The 20,774-nt window shown below is 51.2% G+C and overlaps 1 protein-coding gene across 11 annotated transcripts in view; it reads left to right on the forward strand.

Annotated features, from left to right (window-relative positions):
- The window catches only part of ZNF71 (zinc finger protein 71), a 26,264-nt gene extending 11,211 nt beyond the window's left edge, over positions 1 to 15,053 (forward strand). For 8 of the 11 annotated variants that reach the window (XM_036077285.2, XM_078062427.1, XM_036077284.2 and 5 more), the window contains exons 2-4: positions 1,107 to 1,173; positions 6,629 to 6,755; positions 12,897 to 15,053. In XM_036077285.2, coding sequence (XP_035933178.2) covers positions 1,141 to 1,173; positions 6,629 to 6,755; positions 12,897 to 14,365 — 1,629 coding nt within the window. In that variant the 5' untranslated portion in view covers positions 1,107 to 1,140 and the 3' untranslated portion in view covers positions 14,366 to 15,053. Of the gene's footprint in view, positions 1 to 1,106; positions 1,174 to 5,720; positions 5,992 to 6,628; positions 6,756 to 12,896 lie in introns of those variants that run through there. The other 3 variants (XM_036077288.2, XM_036077289.2, XM_036077287.2) reach the window with 2 other exon arrangements.
- Positions 15,054 to 20,774: the final 5,721 nt, after the last annotated feature.

Here is a 20,774-nt window from a genome sequence, read left to right on the forward strand (position 1 = left end):
GATTTTATTTATTTTAGAGAGAGTGCAAGCACAAGTAGGAGGGGCAGAGGGAGAGGGCAATAGTGTCTTAAGCAGACTCCACGCTGAGTACGGAGCCGGACGTGGGGCTCGATCCCAGGATCCCTGAGATCTCAACCTGAGCCAAGACCAAGAGTCGTATCTCTACCAGCTGCGCCACCCAGGTGCCCCTAAATCAACTTAGTTTAAAAGGGCATTCTGGGGGCGCCTGGGTGGCTCAGTCGTTAAGCGTCTGCCTCCGGCTCGGGTCATGATCCCAGGGTCCTGGGATCGAGCCCCGCATCGGGCTCCCTGCTCCGCGGGAGGCCTGCTTCTCCCTCTCCCACTCCCCTTCTTGTGTTCCCTCTCTCTCTGTCAAATAAATAAAATCTTTAAAAAAAAAAAAGGGCATTCTGTGTGACTGCCATAAATAGGAGCGGGGCACTGCTGTAAGAAAGGAGACACTTTAGAACAAAGCTGACTGTATCCCACTCTTGGGAACATAGACGACCAACGACAGTAATAACAGCTGCTATGTGTTGAGCTCTTCCTGTGTGCTGTAAGGCCCCAAGTCCCTTCTGTGTATCTGTTAGCTGAGCCCCACGGTTACCCCCAGGAGATGTGGGGGATCGCCTGCAGGGGTGGGGAGTGGGGCCTCAGACCTGGGGAGGGGGTCTGAGCAGGGTGGCTGGGAGAAGGCAGAGGGTCCTGTTGCTCCCAGCAGACTGTGGGAATGGATGTGCGGGTGTGAGGGTGTCTGGTTGTGCATTTGAGAGGCAGCAGGCACCTAGACCTGGACATACTCTGCCCAACTCCATTCCCAGCTGTGTAATCCTGGGCCAGTGGCTTATTGGGCCTCAGTTTTCTCATCTGTGAAATGGGGTGGGTGGAAGTAGGACTTATTTTGTGGGGCATTAAGAGGATTAAAGGAGAGATGCCCACCCAGGACCTTGCACAGAGGAGTCGTGCTTTGTGTTTGTTATTAACGTGTGTGTGTGTCCCTCCTTGCCTGCCTCCTAGTGGGTATGTGTCTGTCTGTCCTGTCTGCTGTGTGAAGCAGGCCCAGGCCTGGTCTCTCACTGTGTCCTCTCTCTCTCTCCCAACCGTAGTCTGCCCGTTCCCGTCACCCTGGGCACTGGAGGGATGGCCACCCAGCTGCTGACTGACGAGGCCCTGGTAAGTCATGTTACCCTCTCACACTCCATTCCAGAGGCTCAAGCCCAAGGGGCAGGACTCCTGCCCAGGGATGACCCTCTGACTCCCAAGCCCCCCGTGGAGCTCACCTGCTGGGCTGTCTGCAGGGGCCTGTGTCTGCCCTGAGGAGGGAGGGTCACATGCATGGGTGCTGCTCTCCTCTGCTCTGCCCTTTCCGGGCTCGGCAGCCCCTTGCCTGCCCCCGACACTGGCTTTGGTCAGCCAAGGGACACAGGGCAGCTTGGGAAGGACCGGCTCTGTCCTCGGGGGCTTTCAGGAGACAAATGGGCAACTGGGAAGTGGTGGTTTAAACACATCGCATCAAGTGTGAAAAAGGCCCCTGCAGGGGGGCCTGGGCAGCATGCTGTACCAGACGCGTGAATGTCGCTTATGAACACCCACACGCGTGGTGAAAGGACAAAACACGGGCTGGAACAAGGCCCGCATGCACACTTAGGACAGCAGTCACCTCTGGGGAGAGGGAGGAGGACACCACGGGGTAGGGCAGCTGGGCGTCTGCGGCTCTCGCTAGTAGGTTTTATGCTTCAGTGTATGGTTGTTTGTTGTGTTTTTCTCTAAATTTCCTTTTATGCCAGAAATATTTCATAATAAAAAAATTACATGTAAATATTCCTTCTAGAAAACTGGGAAAACCCAGTAAACTGTAGGTAAGACAATATAATTCACCCATAGTCCCTTTCCCCATAGATAAACCATATGGATATTTGTGTATTCATTTATTTTCTTCCTTCTCTGATTATTATTTTAAAAAATTGACCAAGTATTGGCTCTGCCATTTTAATATTGAGATTCCCCCCCCCATGCCAACTTTAATGGATAAGGATTTCCCTTATTTTGAAACTTCATAAGCTTTGCAAACATCGCTTGTTTGGCTGCATAGTCATCCGGTGAGTTTGACTTTTTAAAAAAAAATTTTGATGCTGTAAATAGTCTATCATAAAAGTAAAAGAAAATTCCTGGTAGGTAAGGAAATGCATAATCATTATAAAGAGCTTAGAAAAGTCCAGAAGAACGCAGCGGAGAGAATGGGATTGACCTGCGATCTTGCACCAGGAGATAACCACTCTTGAATGTTGTTTGGGTGTCTTTCTTTCCCTGGATACATGTTTTGCAAAAATGAGAATCACCCTGGCTAAGCAGTTTTTATATCCTGTTTTTTTTGTTGAAGATTTAATCCTAAGCATTTCTCCTTGTAGTTAAAAGCTCCCTGTAACATCCATTTTAATGGCTATGTAAGAATTTCGTCTAAGAGCTGTAGCTGGTTTCCTTTGTGGTTCCTTTGTTGTGGGACGTTTATTGCTTTCCAGTTACTCGTGGTTACGAACAATGTCAGGAGGGACACGGCTGGCGCATAAGTCTTTCTGTGCATTTCGTGTGATTTCTTAGGCGTGCTTCCTTGAGGAGGAATCCCGGATTGGATGTTTCGGAGGCCTTCCATGAGGCTCCTAGCGCTTTTCCCACTGGTGGTGGCAGTATGTGTGTGTTCCCCACCAGGCTGGAGGAGAGGTTTCCGCGGGCTGTTGTCAGAATTTCTTCTGCACGTGGGATATGAATGACACATGGTGTTGACCTTGAACGTGATGGGTGAGCTTGAGTAGCATTGTCTGTATTATGGGTGAGGGTTTATTTTCAGGAAATGTTTGTTAGCCATTTCTGCAGGCGGGTAGATATCTGTCTTGCGCTTTACCAGTCTACAGGACTCTCAGTATCCTTGAAATTTTAAGTGTGTGTGTGCGTGTGTGTGTGTGTGTGTGTGTGTAAGTGGTCGTGGCAGGTATTCTTCCCAGGCTCGCTCTTTGTTTCTTCATTTATTCTATATTTTTAAATTACAAAAGCATTTCAGATCTTTAAAACCAAATCTGCCTCTCCTTCCGTGGTGACATCTCCGTTCGCACGTCATACATGACCTGTATTTTCTTCCTTTTTTCCATTTATCATTTGGATAATAACCACGACTTTTGAATCTTTTGTATCTACGTGAAATTTAATTTGCTGTATGAACGTGTCAGTTTACTTGTCTGTGACTTTCGGTTTGTCACGTCTTCATTTAGGTAACCCCTTTATTGGGACGCACTCTGCCTACCACACCATATACAGTTCATTGGTTTATGGTCTAATCACAGAGCTGTGCGGTGGTGACCGCAGTCAGTTCTAGAACATTTTCATAAGGCAAACAGGAAATGTGTGCCCATTAACACTTGTTCCCATTTCCCCCATTGGTCCCCTGGCCCTGGCAACCACTAATCTACTCTCTTCCTCTGCGAATTTTCATATTTGGGACGTTTCATGTAAATGAAATCACACACTGTGTGATCCTTTGTATCTGCCTCTCAGCATGATGCTTTTGAGGTTCCTTCGTGTGGTAGCACGTGCGAATGCTTCCTTCCCTTTCAGGGCTGAGTAATATTCCACGGCATGGAGAGAGCATGTTTGTTCACTCATTCATCAGCTGATGGACATTTGGGTTGTTTCCACTTTCTGGTTATTGTTAGTAATGCTGCAGTGAACATTACAAGTTTTTTTGTTTGAACCCATGTCCTCATTTCTCTTGGGTACGTACCCAGGAGTGGGGTTGCTGTGTTTAACCATTGAAGGAACTGTCGGCCTCTTTTCCAAAGCAGCTGCACCATAATGTCTTCATTTTTAACTTATCTGTGGTGGTTGTCTCGATTTGTTCTTGTACCTACATTATTTAGGAGGACTCAGAGCTTGGGTGCCTTTGGTGTTGAGCTTCAGTTCTAGGGGAGGTCTCCTCGACCCCCTGCTGTCTGCCCTCCCAGCATCCTTTGCGGTAAGGCATAGGCTCCGAGACTTCCAAGACCATCCCTTGTGGTTTGGGTGTATTTTTGTGCAGCCCCAGCCAGGCTTGGTGTATGGTACATGCTCAGTAAATAGTTTATTTATTGAGTGAGTTGAGATGGAACATGCTTAGGCAAGACTTTCTGAAAGAATTACTACATAAAAAATTAAAATAAATTTTAAATGGGGGCAGGAGGAAACTTGTGGAAGTGATGGATAAGTTTAAGATTGTGGTGGTGATTACATGGGTGTATACTTTCCAAACTTACCAAATTGTATTAATTAATATTCACAGCTTTTTGTATGGCAACTATACCTCAATAAAGTGGGTTTTTTTTAAAAGAAGGAATTATTAGCAGGACTGGTCAAAGGTTGTATTAGGTCAAAGAATCAAATAATAATATATAATAATAACTTATTAATAATAAAAAGTATATAAGATATATATGAAACATCAAAATTAATCAAATGATGATTAGCAAAAGTTGGCATTCATCAAGAGCTTACTCCAGCTCTACGGGACACCGTGCTGGAAGCATACATGCATTACCTCACTCAACACCCCTGACAACCACGGAGGGGGCCATTGTTGTTATGAAGCCCCCTGAACAAATGAGGCTCAGAAAGGTTGAGACAGGAGCCCAAGGAAACACAGCCTAGGAGAGACAGAGCCAGGATTTCATTGCAGGCTACCAGACTCCCAAGTCCAAACCCTTAGCCACCGCTGCACGCTGCATCTGCATTGAGCGATGGTGGCCCCTGAGACAGGGAGGCCAGTGTGAGCCCGGGGCGCTGGGCGGCACTGGGGACAATGAAAGAACTGGCCAAGAGATGAGGTCTCCTCCCAGGGAGGATGAGCCGTGGTTCAGGGTCCGGGGTGGGGGTGGTGCTCAGCACACTGGAGGGAGCCAAGGCCCTGTGGGTGGCAGTAACAGTATCTGATGGTTATTGAGCACCTGCCGTATGTATGTACTGCTCTGAGCAGCAAACATGGATTAACTTAATTCTCAGGCCCTCCTTATTCATTGATCCAGTTATTCATTCAAGAGCTATTTGTTGAGCGCCTACTAGAAGCCAGGCATTGTACAAAGCACTGGGGATATCGTAGTGAGCAGGATGGATGTGTTGGTTTGCTAAGGCTGCCATAACAAAGTACCACAGACCGGGGGTCACAGTGTAAATCTATCTTCTCACAGTTCTGGGGGACGACGTCCCCAAGGTCAAGGTGTCGGCAGGGCCATGCTTCCTCGGAAGGCCTAAGAGAGGGAGCCGTTCCAGGTCTTCTTTCGAGCTTCTGGTAGTTCTGGGCTTGTGGCAGCATAACGCCAGTCTTCACATGGCATTCTCCCTGTGTGCATGTCTGTGTCTAAATATCTCTTTTTTATGAGGACACCGGTCATGTAGGATTAAGGGCCCACCCGACCCCAGTATGATTTCATCTTCACTCATTACATCTGCAATGTCCCTGTTTCCAAATAACATCCACTGTGAGGTGCTGGAGTTTTGGACTCCACATAGGACTTGGGGGTGGGCATAATTCAACGTACAGCAAGCGCTTTGAATAGGACCCAGCCCACAGCAACTGCACAATAAGTGATAGGTGTTGTCACCGTGGTGGTTGACGTCATCACCATCATCATTACCTACCGTGCTACAGAATATTCATTTTTTTTTTTTTTAAAGATTTTATTTATTTATTTGAGAGAGAGAATGAGATAGAGAGAGCATGAGAGGGGGCAGGGTCAGAGGGAGAAGCAGGCTCCCCGTTCAGCAGGGAGCCCGATGCGGGACTCGATCCCGGGACTCCAGGATCATGACCTGAGCCGAAGGCAGTCGCTTAACCAACTGAGCCACCCAGGCGCCCTACAGAATATTCATTTTATCCACAGGGTTTACAGCACCTGTTGGGAAGGCACCGAGGCTTCCACCCCAGGAACTCTCCACCGTTCCCCATGGCCTAATCTGCCGCTTAAGCCTCAGGTCTTGATCCAGCCTCCCCCCCACAGACCCAACCATTCATTGTCCCCTCAGACTACATTCGGTGTCACCTTTCTGAAGTCTTCCTAGACACCCCCTAAAGCTGCCATTGCTCAGGGCGCCTGGAGGATTTTGTTCGTACCTTCACGGTGGTATTGACCAGATTGCTGGTCAGTCATGTATGTGTTCATGTACCTCGTCCATGAGGAGCTAGTACTTGAACCTTCTGTGTCATTTCCCAGCACCTAGCTCAGTGCCTGCGGCTCCACAGGGGCTCAGGACAGTGTGTGGAACTGCTGGATTCCATCTAGGATCCTGCCTTTACCGGGCGACTAATGCACATGTCCATTCACAGGGTTATGGTCATTATACCTTTGATTCCTTCTCTGTTTCCAAAGTGTGTGACTTTCTGCTCTAAACAGTCTTATATTTGTTTTATTTCTCTGTCAGAGGACCATCCCACTATAAGTAGGCACCAAGAACACTGAGGGGTTGGTCCCTTCAGAACTCCGCACCTTCTTGAAATCACTCCAGAGACATCCCGTCTGCCTCCCCTAAATCCTCTTGGCTTTTCTGGCCTTTTCTCGAGACCTCTGTGAGCAGGGCCCTGCGGTGAGTGGTTGTGGGTTTCCTCTTACAGGAATCAGTGACGTTCAGGGATGTGACAGTGGACTTCACCCAGGAGGAGTGGCAGCAGTTGGAGCCTGCCCAGAAGGACCTGTACAGAGATGTGATGCTGGAGAACTACAGGAACCTGGTCTCTCTGGGTAAGGGGGCAGCTTCAATGAATTACTCACCATCGGCCTGTCACTTGAGGACTACAAAGAAATAAGAAAAAGGATGGACAGATTTGACTATGTAGAAAGTTTAAAGATAAAAATAAAGTTGATAGGTAATGAAATGGGGGAATAATATTCACCACATGTGTAATAGTCAAAGGATTATAATTATATAAAGAGCTCCTAGGAATAAACAAGAATGAAACAAGAAACAATGATAGAAAGGTAGACCAAACATATGAGCTGGCAGTTCATAAATGTAGAAGTACACAAAATCACAGTTTATAAAAGATTTTTAAACCTTACCAATAGTCAAAGAAATACATATCAAGTCAAAGAAATACAGTTTTGGCCTGTAAGGAATGATAATAGCCTGTATTGTGAGGGTGTAGGGAAAAAGACTTCCCCATTTTAGGAATATAAAATTGGGACAGCAATTTTGGAGGACAGTTTGAGCGTTATCAGCCAAATTTTGAACGGTTCTATTTTTAGGGATCTGTCCTTTAGATATATTCCCGTGAGTGTGCAAACTTTTACACAGGAAGAAAAGGAGAAATAACCTAAATGCCCACCCATACAAGACTGACTAAACACATCAAATCGTATCAGTATGATGGAAACCATGTAGGTCTTCAAAGATGAGCACTCTTTGTAGACGCTGACATGGAAAGATATCCCTTGATACGGTGTTAGGTCAAAACCACTAACTTCCAGACCGAGAATATGTCCCATTTCTCTTACAGCTTTCATGGAAGTATAATTGACCGTTAACTGCACGTATTTAAAACGGACAATCTGATGCATTTTGACATCTGTATCCACCCAGGGGGAAGCCACCACCATGATCCAGATAATGAACATATCCATTACCCCTTTGTAGTATCTCCGTGTGCTTCCTGCACCCACCCTCCCTTCCCCGGGCAACCACTCTATGTGTAAGTGCTTTACGGCACTGTGGTTTAATTTGCATATTCTGGAATTTTACATATACACACTCATACAGCATGTACTCTTTTTTTTTTTTTTTTTGGTCTGATTTCTTTCACTCGGCATAATTATTTTGAGGTTCACCCATGTTGTATCTATCAGTAGTTCACTTCTTTTATTGCTGAGTAATATTCTACTTCATGGATAGACCATGGTTTGCTTATCCATTCACTTGTTGATGGACATTTGGGTTGTCTCCAGTTCTGAGCTGCCACCAATAAAGCTGCTATGAACACGTGTGTACAGCGTTCACTGTGGACCTATGCTTTCCTTTCTTTGAGCAAACACCGGGGAGTAGAATGGTTGAATCACATGGTAGGCGTATCTTAACCTTTCAGGAAACTGCCAGACTTTTTTCCAAAGCAGTGGTACCATTTTCCATTCCGCCAGCAGAGCCCGCGAGCTCCAGGTGCTCCATGTGATTGTCAAAGCTTTGCATGCGCAGTCTTTGTCATTTTAGCCATTCTCGGGGGTGTGCACTGTTGTTGTGTGTGCTTTTGGTGTCCTGTCTGAGAAACTGTTGCCTGACCCAAGGCCACTAAGATTCACTCCTGTGTTTTCTTCGAAGACTTTTGTAATTTTGGCTCTTCATTTAGGTCTTTGGTCCATTTTGAGTTAATTTTCATGAATTGTGTAGGAAAGGGGTCTAATGTCACTCTTGCGTGTGGGTATCCAAGTGCCCCGGCACTAATTGCTGAAGAGCCGGAGGTTTTAATTGGATGTAGTCCGATTTATCAATCATTTTCCTCTGGGATCATGCTTTTGATGTCATATCTAAGAAATCTCTGCTTATCTCAAGGCCACAAAGCTTTTCTTCTATAAGTCGTATAATTTTAGGTTATGTGTTTTGTTCTGTGATCCCTTTAGAGTTAATTTTTATAATGACGCAAAGTGTTAGTTGAAGCTCTTTTTTTTTCATCAAACAAATATCCAGTTGTTCTACCACCGTTTGTTGAAAAGACTGCACTTTTCCACTGGAAAAATTTCCTTTGCGTGTCCGTCAAAAATCAGTTGTCCATGTATGTATGTGTGGGTCTCATTCTGGGCTGTGTTCTGTCTCCTCCATCTGTGTCTGTTTTGACCCCAGCACTGTATCATTTGATCTGCTCTCAGTTTCTGCCTTTATGACCTGGGCTCAGTTAGCTTGCTGTCCTCGTGACCCCCTGGAGTGTCCTACCCAGTGCCTGTGAATTACGTGGTATGGGTTTCGTGGCTGGCTGGTGTGAGAAGGCACTGTTCCCAGCCTCGATCGGCTCTGGGTACATTTTCAAATCCTTCTGGGTGTTTTTTCCCAAGCTTGGGTGGTTTCCATGTCTGCAGTTCTGACCAGGAATCTGATGCTGGGGGAAGGACCTCGCAGATCTCCAGAGCGCTCTCTCTGCTCAGGGGATCTGCTGGGCGTTGCCTCGTCCTCCCTCCCCACTCCCCAAGGCCCCACCGAAGCCTGCAGCCTTTCCCATGAGTAAGCTGGGTGGTCCTAGGGCCTGCCTCTCTGATCCCGCCTCTCAGGTAACATTGCCCTTTATTGTCAGATGTCCAATGTCTTACACCTTTTGTTTTATATATTTTGTCTTCCCCCGTACCCTTTCCCTTTGCTTTAGGCTGTAGGCTGAAGGGAAATCTTATCCCTGTTACTCTGTCTGGGCCAGAAGCCCCATTTGAGGGGAAAAAAGGTGTGCATTCATATGTATGTGTGCGTACAAGTGTGTTGTATGCACTTTTTAAAAAAGGTGTACACTGGGGAGAAAGTTCTAAAAATACACACCAAACGGTTAACACAGGTGAGATTGCAGGAGACTTCCATTTTGTTATTTTTTGATGTTTGATGTTTAATTACAAGTGTGAATTACTTGGTGATCAGAAACAATCGTAGAAATACAGAATATGAGAAAAGAAACTATAAAAGACAAGAAATCTAGTACCACAAAAACATCCCTATTTAGACCAAAAGGAATGAATAGCATTTTGCACGTGAGTAGCTTTTTGCCAAAGTGACCTCTGCAGACATCATCCTGTTAGCATTTCCCTCGACTGCAGGACGGATGCCCACATCCCCGCCCTGCACCAGCCGCACGTCCTCCATGCTCCGCTGTTTGCCAGTCTTGTTGGTGAAACGCCGTGTGGCCGGTTGGTTTAATTTGGCTGACGTTGAGCTGTGTATTCACAGCTTCTCATGGCTAAGAGCTGAGTGTTTGCTTTTCTTTTCTTTTTTTTTTTTTTTTAAGATTTTGTTTTATTTATTTGACAGAGAGACACAGCGAGAGAGGGAACACAAGCAGGGGGAGTGGGAGGGAGAAGCAGGCTTCCCGCTGAGCGGGGAGCCCGATGTGGGGCTTGATTCCAGGACCTGGGATCGTGACCTGAGCCAAAGGCAGACGCTTAACGACTGAGCCACCCAGGCGCCCCGAGTGTTTGCTTTTCTGCAAACAATCTCTCCTGACGGCTTTTAATCCATGAAAGGGAGGCTGCCTCCTTTCCCCTGCCCCCTTAGATTGCAGGGTGTGCTGGCATTCTGCCTCCGGTCTCCTGACTTCTCAAGTTAGTATTTGCTCCAAAGGACTTTCAACTGTTTTCACAGCTGAGACTCTGCCCGCTTTGATCTCTGCAGCCACGGCCAGTTGATATCCCGGCCAGTTGATATCCCAGCGCCTCTCAGTCCCCATTGGCCCCACCCCGATTCGCCATCCCCCTTCCCGTCCCCACCCCACAGCCTTCACAGCCCATGCCATCATCTGCCCTAACAGCTGAGCATCACGCATACCCCAAGGTGACTAAGCCACAATCATTCCCCTACCTTCAGTATTTCTCAAATCTTTACTCTGGGATAGGAACGCAACTCACAGCAAAACAGTGACTCATCGGGGCGTATGGCTCTGGGATCAGACCGCTAGAATCCCAGCTCTGCTCGAATGTGCTGTGACCTTGAGTTTGTGATTGCTTCTCAGACCCTCAGTTCCCTCGTCTGTAAAATGGGCACAACCTTAAGAGTACCTGACTCGCATGTTGTTGTCAGGGCTGCATGGAATGATCCATGCAGATGGCTTAGCGCCGCGCCAGGCACGTTGCCCAGTGAATGTTCGTCGGACAGCTTCTGTGTGCCAGGCACTACTGCAGGAGCCGAGCCCCGACAAGGTCCGTGGCCTCATGGAGCTCCCTTTCCATAGGGAGGCTGGCAATAAACAGATCCAGGGACAGACGAAAGTGGCCACAGATCATAATGAGCACCTACAATGAAACAGGCAAGAGAGTAGCAGGAAGGGTGTTCCTTTCCACCGTGGGATGGACAGGGAAGGCCTCCCCGTGGAGGATGTTAGCTCAGGGCTGGAGGATGAGCACCGCTGGGGAGGTGGGGTGGGGCGGTGGCTCGTGCAAAGGCCCCGAGGCAGGAAGCACTTGGCACGGACAGCTTGTCAGGGAAGAAAAAGGGAACCACAGGGCAAGTCTGGCTGACAGCAGGTGAGCAGGGTTGGGTGGTGGGAGACAGGTTAGGAGAGGGGGGCCTGGCTCTGTCCTGAGGACCCTGTAGGCCGGGGAAGGCACTGGCTTTGATTCTCAGCACACCAGGAAGACACTGGAGGGTTTGGTCTGACTCTTAAGAAGATCCTCTTGCTGCTGGGTAGAAAATGCATCGTAGAGGCGTGAGGGTGGTGGCTCTTGCTGCATTTCGGCTAGGAAATCCGGGGTGCGAACTGGATCACTGGCAGGGGTGATGGCAAGATTTGATCTAGTCCAAGCTGTTGTGCGTGTCCAGTGGCACTTGCTAGCCGTCTGGATGGCGGGAGAAGAGGGGTGAATCAAGGGGGACTGCTACGTCTTTTTTTAATTTAATTTTTTAAAGTGGTAAGATAGACCTAAAATTTACCATTTTAACCATTTTTAGGTGTACAGTTCAGTGATGTTGAGTACACTCACACTGATGTGCAGCCACCACCATCCATTCATAGAGCTCTTTTCATCTCGCAAAACCGAAGTTCTGTCTCCATTAAGACGCCCTCTCCCCACCCTGTCGCCCAGCCCCTGGCGCCACAGTCTACTTTCCGTCTCTGTGAATGTGATGACTCCAGGGACCTCACAAGGCCTGGAGTCATACAGTATTGGTCCTTCTGTGTCTGACTGACTTTGCTAAGGCTCTTGGATGAGGCTTTCTTTGTATTGTTGATTTTGGAAGGGGCCAGGGTTCCCAAACCACAGGTTCTGAATGAGACGTACTAGGCTCGCAGTATCCAAGAGGGACACCAAGTGGGCTTTCGAATATTCGTCAGCAGAGCCCAGAGGAGGTCTGGGCTAGAGGTGCAAATTTGGGAGGCGTCAGCATATGGAAGATCCTGAAATCCGGACTCCCCTGGCATGGCCCACCGTGACTTAGGGGAGGGGTCTCAGATGCCAGGGGTTGTGGGCTAGGTCTGGGTTTAAACGGGGCAGCAGGAACCGCGGCCGCCTTTCCCCTGCTTCTGGTTCCTCGTAGGAAGGAGGGGATTGGAGCTGCAGCATGGCTGGGACTACCAGGCAGGGACGGATGTGCAGAGGCAGGAGGGCCTGGAACCAGCTCGAAGGGACACCCGCAGCTCCGGGACTGGGCAGCGGGGGAGGGGAGTGAGGGGCACTGGGCGGGACAGGGGAGGACGGAGCTTGGCTGACCTCGGAGGACGACCAGCACGTGCCACACACATGTCGGCTGTCATCTTACCATTTCTGACAAAAATTGGTGCTTTGGGAAGCCTAAGTGGTGGGGGATATTCAGGATGAACCCTGGAAGTAGGGAACCCGTTGCAGTAAGTCCTTGCTCGGGTTTGCAAGAGCCTCTGGTCCGCTCCGTCCAAGCCGGCTTACCTCCTGTCGGGTCTCTCTTCAGACGGCTCTCCTCGGCGCTCCCGCTCCCGTCTGCCGCCGTCCTTTTCACCGCTCTCCCGGAGGGACACTTCCTGTTCCCTCTGCTCCCCTCCTGTCGCTTCTGCTTCCTTCAGCCACCGTTGTCACCAGCTCATTGCTTCCCCTCGGATCAGCAGGTTCTCATTTGCATCTCCATCCGTGCCCTGCTGTGTCTCTAATATTCGTGTCCTCATCCATCCCTGGCTTTGGAGGTTCCTTACTCCCAGCATTGTTAACTCCATGCATTTCGTCTTCTCTTTCCCCTCCCCCCAGACTTGGAGACTAGACCTGAAATGAAGGAGTCGGGTCCAAAGGAGGACAGTGCGGAAGACAGACCGTCCGTTGGGGTGGTCGTGGAGGGACCCCCGAGAAATGGTGCCCGCGGTCTGGCCTCTGAAGGAGCGTGGACACAGGGTGACTGGGTGGAGGGGCAGCTGGGAAACAGAAGGACCTGTCTGGAGCGGTCGGAGGCTTCCCAGGAGCTCACCCCCGCGGGCCGGGAATTCAAGGTGCTCACCCGCCAGAGCTCCGGCCCGGTCCCACCGCGGTCGGAAGGCCCGAGGGAAGAGGGGACCCGGCCGTTTGTCACGCATGGGAAGATGTTCTTGAGGGCCCCGGACCTCAGCCAGCCGCCCAGACTCGACGCGGAGAAGAAGTCCTACGAGTGCAGCGGCTGTGGTAAGGCCTTCAGCCGGAGCTCATCCCTCCTGAAGCACCAGCGGATCCACACGGGAGAGAAGCCCTTCGAGTGTGACGTCTGTGGGAAGCACTTCATCGAGCGGTCGTCCCTCACCATCCACCGCAGAGTTCACACCGGAGAGAAGCCCTACCGATGCGGGGACTGCGGCAAGGCCTTCAGCCAGCGCATGAACCTGATCGTGCACCAGAGGACGCACACGGGCGAGAAGCCCTACGCGTGCGACGTGTGCGGGAAGGCCTTCCGCAAGACCTCGTCGCTCGCGCAGCATGAGCGGATCCACACGGGGGAGAAGCCCTATGCGTGCGGGGACTGCGGCAAGGCCTTCAGCCAGAACATGCACCTCATCGTGCACCAGAGGACGCACACGGGCGAGAAGCCCTACGCGTGCGACGTGTGCGGCCGCGCCTTCAGCCAGAACATGCACCTGACCGAGCACCAGAGGACGCACACGGGCGAGAAGCCCTACGCGTGCAAGGAGTGCGGGAAGGCCTTCAACAAGAGCTCGTCCCTCACTCTGCACCAGAGGAACCACACGGGCGAGAAGCCGTACGCCTGCGGCGAGTGTGGCAAGGCCTTCAGCCAGAGCTCCTACCTCATCCAGCACCAGCGGTTCCACATCGGCGTGAAGCCCTTTGAGTGTAACGCGTGCGGGAAGGCCTTCAGCAAGAACTCGTCCCTCACCCAGCACCAGCGGATCCACACCGGGGAGAAGCCCTACGAGTGCTACATCTGCAAGAAGCACTTCACGGGGCGCTCGTCCCTCATCGTGCACCAGATGGGCCACACCGGGGAGAAGCCGTACGCCTGCGGCGAGTGCGGGAAGGCCTTCAGCCAGAGCGCATACCTCATCGAGCACCAGCGGATCCACACCGGGGAGAAGCCCTACAAGTGCGGCCAGTGCGGCAAGGCCTTCATCAAGAACTCTTCGCTCACGGTCCACCAGAGAATCCACACGGGGGAGAAGCCGTACAAGTGCGGCGAGTGTGGGAAGACCTTCAGCCGGAACACCAACCTCACGCGCCATCTGAGGATCCACACCTAGGGGCGGCCTGGGGGGCACCTCGTCCTGGGGCCTTCCTTCAGGGGCCTCAGAGTCCACACCAGGAGTGGTGGGATCCTTCACACCCGCCGGCAGCACGAGAAGTTCTGACAGGGTCGCCCACGGGTAGCACCACGGGTTAGAGGAGTCCCGCCCCAGACGGGCCTTACGAATGGGGACTTGTGGACAGGCCCCTCCCTATGGGGCACCTGCACGTCCACAGTAGAGCAAGTCCCTCATGTCTAACGCACTTGGGACCGTGCTCAGGGGCACTGTGGCTGGAAACTCCCAGGAGCTCCAGGAGCCTGGGCATCAGGGTTCCAGGCCGTGGGAATGAACTGTAAGAGCTGGGACAAGGTTATTTAGTGTCTCTGCGGTGACACTCAATAGGAAAATGCAGGAGGGGGCTGGGGACGGAGGTGGGCTTGATAAGTGAACATGGGGACATTTCTGGACCCTAGATCTGGTCCATATGTTAGGTCTCACCCTCCATGAATTCCCTCCTGGGGTGGAAGCCAGAGGGGCCCTCCCTCTGTCCGTCCCCAAGCCACCGAGCCAGAGAAGCTGGCAAGTTGTAAGTGGGTGGAAAAGGTGGTTTTCAGCATCAGCAAATAACAGTAAGCACTTCAGATGCCGAAGTTTCTCAGAGTCTGTTAAATTTTTTAAAAATAAAACTTTTAATTAAGAGAGACTGGTGTAATTTTAAATAGTCGTCAGGTGCAAAAGACACAGGCACCAGTGGTCCCCCAAATCCGCCTCAGTGCCTGTGGGAGAGGGGGAGGGCAGGCGAACACCAGCAGGCCTGATATTCAGGTTTAAGTACTTACTTAGTAAGTTTGCGTATCTGAGCACACACTGTCCGTTTTTATAGTGATTTTTGCAGTTAAATTTGAAGGCAGCTCCAAGGGAGTTTCCTAAGGCTGACCTGACGTTTGGTTTACACAGGGATCTCCCCCAGAGTCTCCTTTCTCAGGGCCTCTGACGCCGCCCTTTCTGTTTTAACATTTGATCCTACTTGTCGCAAATGTCCCGGTGTTTCCAACACCGGTGTCCACAAGGAGTAAACAATTCATTTTAAGAAATCATTTATATCAGTAAGCACTTTGTGTTGTGAGTAGGAAAAGCAGCTGCTCGAGAGTGCATAATCAAGGCGATGGCTTTTCGGATGGATGTCTGGCAGCCAGGTGGGCATCAGGGTAGGTTTGTTCCAGATGTGGCATCAGGAGCGTAGCTCTGGTGCTCTGGTTCTCGGGCTTTCCCGTCCTGGGCCGGCCTCATCCTCAGGCTGGCTTCCCTCAGGGTTTCCTGGTGGTTTCCAGCACATTGTCTCAGACACGTCCCGGTGGACGCAGACCTCTTGGCAGTGACACAAAGGCCCGAAGCTTCATTCTGTGGGCTCACCCACCAACAGATTGCCGTGACCAGAGAAACTCCGTGTGCGGATGGGCCTAGATCTGGGTCTCTCCCTCATCCCTGAAATCGTGGCAGTGGCCCAGGGCCCGAGCTGCTGTGTGCCTGCCATGGCTGTGGGGTCATTCCATCCAGACCAGAGTCCAGGGGAAGAGGGAGGATACAGAGAAGGCAGCCCCGTGGCGTCATGCCACAGCGGGTGGACGGGGCTTAGAATGGCGTGGCCGCCCTGGCTTTAATCAGCGTGAGGTCTTGCTGCACGTGGCACTTCCTTTGGGAAATGCCGTCAGTACCATGGTGACCAGGAGGGCCCTCAGTCCCCTCTGTCGTCGTCTGTACTCCCTTAACCCAGCCACCGGGCAGGGGCAGCAGGGGGTCGGCCAGGGGCGCCCCCAGGAGCTGAGAGACGCAGCCTCACGTGGTGGTGACTGTGTGTGTGTGTGGTCAGGAGGGGCGTGGGGAAGCTTGTCGCCTCTCTGGCCCTTCTGGGGGCTCGTACCAGCAGCTGTTGTCTCCACGCCCCTGTGCTTCCTTCTGTCGCATCCCCTGCGTCGTCCCCGGTCCACCCTCTGCTGGCATCTTACCCTGCTGGTGGGGGGAGGCCGTCCACCTCTTCCTGCTCCGTGTTCCCATGCCCGGCCCTGTGCTCTCCTGGAACAGTGCAGGGCAGGGAGCGGAGGGGTGAGGCAAGGAGCGGCAGCTCCCATTTCACTCATTGCCACCTTGTCCCTGAAAGTGGGATGGGAGGGGGGAAACTGAGGCCCGGGACAGGGACAGGCCCCGGCAGCACTCGTTCTACAGCAGGTCCCGCGCACCTGGGCGCAGTTCCCGAAGAAGCCGAGGGTGGGGGTGCAGCCCCGAGCAGGGGTGAGCTCCCCGCATGCTGGAGCTGACATTCTAGGGCCACCAGGCGGCAGCGCACGGGCTAGAGAAGCCTGAGACACGGAGTTAGGCCGCGGGGGCGTGCATGGCCGCGGGAAAGCCGCGGAGCCAGCAGAGGTACGAGGCCCGTTCAGGCTGGGTGGTCAGCAAGGCCTCCCAGGAGCGGACATCTGACAGAGGCCCGAAGACGCCGGGGGACCTTTAGCGACGCGGGTGAGATCCCCCCGAAGGGCCCAGAAGAGGGGATCCGAAGTTCACCACCGATCCTTATCATAGGGGGCGGCGGGAGCACCTGTCACTAGTTAGTGTGTGTCGAGCGCCGGGCACGTGCCCAGGACGTGACGCAGACGCAGGTGTTCTCTCCACGTCATCCGGTGCGCAGGTGGGGAAGCCGAGGCTCAGGGAGGCGCAGAGGCTCGAGCAGATCGCACAGCCCGGACGTGAGGGCCCCGGGGGTGCTGTGTGGGCTGCGTCCCGGCAGAGCCTGCACCCTGACCCCGTGCAGGCCGCCCCCACGGTTACCAACCCCTCGCGCAGCCTTCACCAGACGCCCGAGAGGAAGACAAATCGCATTTTCATCATTTCATGTAACTTCCTGGAGTCATCAGAATGAGTTCGTACTTGGACGAATGTAGAACAGAACCCAGGACTCCGTACTCAAAGCGAGCACCTGTTACTGTCACCATCGATGAGAAACAAGCCCTCAGTCCGTAAGTGAAGGCGAGGGGGCAGAATAATGGAGCCAGGAGGAACGGAGGCCCTGAAGCCAGACTGCCGGGGTTCAAATCCAGACTCTGCCCTTGCTGTGTGACTCTGGGCAAGTTTCTCAACCTCTCTGAGCCTGTTTCCTGGTAATGCCAGTCCTCACCTTGTGCATTAGTTGTGGGGAATAACTGAGAGGATGTATGTACACCACGGAAAACAGTGCTGTGGACTGAATGGTTTGTGTCCCCTTGAGAGGTAATAGGAACATTCTGTATACATTTGCTCCTGGCACGGAGCTCCTGAGTCTCTTGGAATTTCCTTGCTGATATTGTGTCTTTTCTTCTGATGAGGTGACTCTGGGTGGGCCCCTGGAGACCCAAAGCCATGATTAGAAGCTGGGATTTTCAGTCCCCCACCCACCCCTTCTCTAGCGAGGGGAGAGAGGCTGGAAATGGAGTTAATGATTGGCCCTGCCCAGGTGAGGAAGCCTCCACAAAATCCGGAAAGCACAGCATTCAGAGAGCTTCCCCTTGGTGAACACATCCACATACCGGGAGGGCTCCCTCCCCCCAGCTCCACAGGGACAGAAGCTCCCGCACTCGGGACCCGCCCAGACCTCGCCCTGCGCGCCTCCCCGCCGGGCCGCGCGTCCGCCCGCTCTCCGTACCTCCTCGTCCGGCTGTGCGTCTGCGTCCTCGGTTAGATCCTTTTATAATAAACCAGTGACCTAGTGAGTAAACTGTGTCTGAGTTCTGTGAGCCCCTCTAACAGGTTAAACCCAAGGACGGGGACTGAGAGCCTCCCACACACGGCCACTCAGGACAGGCGACAGTCCGCACTTGTGCATGGCCTCTGAAACCGTGCGCAGGGGGTGCCCTCCACCTGTGGGATCTGATGCTACCTCCAGGTAGACAGTTGGGTCGAACTGTAGGACACCCAGCTGGTGTCAGAACTGCTGGAGGCGGGGGAACCCCCACACATCTGGTGCCCAGGAGAAGTGGGGTGTTTTTCTACTCATACTTACTATACATATTAATGCTTAAATATGAACATAACACGTGATACATATAATACACATAATCTGTATGACATTGTATTATATCATCATACGGTAATTACTATAATAATTATATATCATATACGTTATATATTTTATGTAATGTACTATATATGTAAAATAAGATAATTTTGGGCATATATATAAGATATATACAATGTTAAAAATAGAGCTACCCTGTGACCCAGCAATTGCACTCCTGGGTATTTACCCTAAAGACACAGATGTAGTGAAAAGAAGGGGCACCTGCACCCCAATGTTCACAGCAGCAATGTCCACGATAGCCAAACTGTGGAAGGAGCCGAGATGCCCTTCAACAGATGAATGGATAAAGAAGATGTGGTGCATATATACAATGGAATATTACTCAGCCATCACAAAGGATGAATACCCAACTTTTACATCCACATGGATGGGACTGGAGGGGATTATGCTAAGTGAAATAAGTCAAGCAGAGAAAGACAATTATCGTATGGTTTCACTCATATTTGGAACATAAGGAATAGTGCAGAGGACCGTAGGGGAAGGGAGGGAAATCTGAATAGGAACTCATCAGAGAGGGAGACAAACCATGAGAGACTCTTGACTGTAGGAAACAAACTGAGGGTTGCTGGAGGGGAGGTGGGGGGCCAGGGTAATTGGATGATGGGCATTAAGGAGGGCAAGTGATGTGATGAGCACTGGGTGTTAATTCGCAACTGATGAATTATTGAACTCTATATCTGAGACTAATGAGGTACTGGCTAATTGAATTTAAATTTAAAAAAAGAAAGAAAAAAGATACATACAATGAGCTATATGATAGTATATGATATATAATAAAATACATGATATATATAATAAAATATACACGTATAATAAGATAGGGCTTGTTTTTCTAGAGAGCCCTGAATGACACGTGGTCCCTGCTTAAACATTATCTTCCTGATTTCCCTGTGTGAAATTTTAGCTCCATCCCCTGCTTCATGATCCTGATCCAGACTACAGCCTGTTTGAGTACTGATTTTATCTCTTGGCATCTGTCTTCTTCACTCGAGTGAGGGCAGAGCTGTGGATCTGCTCGATTTTGCTCACTGTTGTTTCCCCAGGACTTGTAACGGTGCCTGGTACACACAGTAGGCACTCGGTAAATGCTGAATGAATGGGTCAAGGATAGCGCTCAATAAATGCTAGCCAGCTGGATTATGAATAAGCAAGTGAGTCTTCCTGGGTCCCAGGCCATTCCACTCCAGACCTAACGCAGTTCCTGGAGAGCTGGCTGCGGCTTGTGTCCCTTTGTCCCCGGGGGAGGCAGGGTGAGCGGGTTGAGGATCTGTGGGTTTGAATCCTCTCAGTGGGCCACGGGGCACATGGGAGCTGCCAGTTGTTTGGTACCTGCTCTGGGGGGTTGGGGGGCTGAGGACAGGCCAACAGAGCCTGATAGAGTAGGTTCTTGGGGTGTGGGCGCTCTGGATGGGTTGTTTGGCATTTGAAAAGCATATTTACAGATGAGTTGTTTCCTGTCTCTAGGAATTAGCTAGCTCTGGGAGGGGCGGTCTCTCCAGTGCCAGGAGGCCCCAAGAGGTCAAAGCGGCAGAAAATAAAAGGCATGGTGACCACATCATCGCCCTAGCCAGAGCCAGTCTCCCTCGCTCAGCCCCAGCAGGGGCTGGACAAGGCTCCCCGCAGGCCTCTGGGGCCTCTGGCCAAGCGGCAGCACGCGGACAATGTGGCCAGAGGGAGGTGGCCCTTCTGCTCTACCTGCCTAGACACAGCCCCACTGTTGGGGACCCCACCGGGACCTCAGGGACCCCACACGCCTGCCCCAGGATATGAGGAAGGGGGCTCCTGGGTCAGCCAGTTCCCCCTCACAGCCCCGGTTCCTGGCCTGGGAGTGGTCACACTGGGAGCCTCAGAGACTGGGGAGAAGGAGGCTGGTCCTGCAGAAACCCAGCGAGGCAGTGGCGAGGCTTCCAGGCAAAGCCAGGAATGTCTTGGAATCTTTGGAATTACAGGAGAAGAACGATCCTTTCTCACATCACAGACTAATCACGGCACCCACCCAACCCCGCTGTGAACCCCAACACCCTGGATGGGATGCCTGTGAACATAAGGTGCTCTGAGTCAAGCAGGCGCATTATCCAGTACAAACCGCACCCACAACCTTAATACTTTAGTATTTTATTATTGATAATAATTATGCTCTATTTTGTCAATAATAAATTATAAACAATAAATATAATATATAATATAATTATGCTCTATTATCAATAATAAAATATTTATTAAGAAATAACTAGTATCCAGAGTGCTATTATTATCCCACTTTTCCAAAGGAGGAAACGGAGGCTCGGGGGACTAATACTTTGCTTGACATCA

Source organism: Halichoerus grypus, chromosome 15, assembly GCF_964656455.1.
Source record: "Halichoerus grypus chromosome 15, mHalGry1.hap1.1, whole genome shotgun sequence".
In the NCBI taxonomy this organism is placed as follows: domain Eukaryota; kingdom Metazoa; phylum Chordata; class Mammalia; order Carnivora; family Phocidae; genus Halichoerus; species Halichoerus grypus.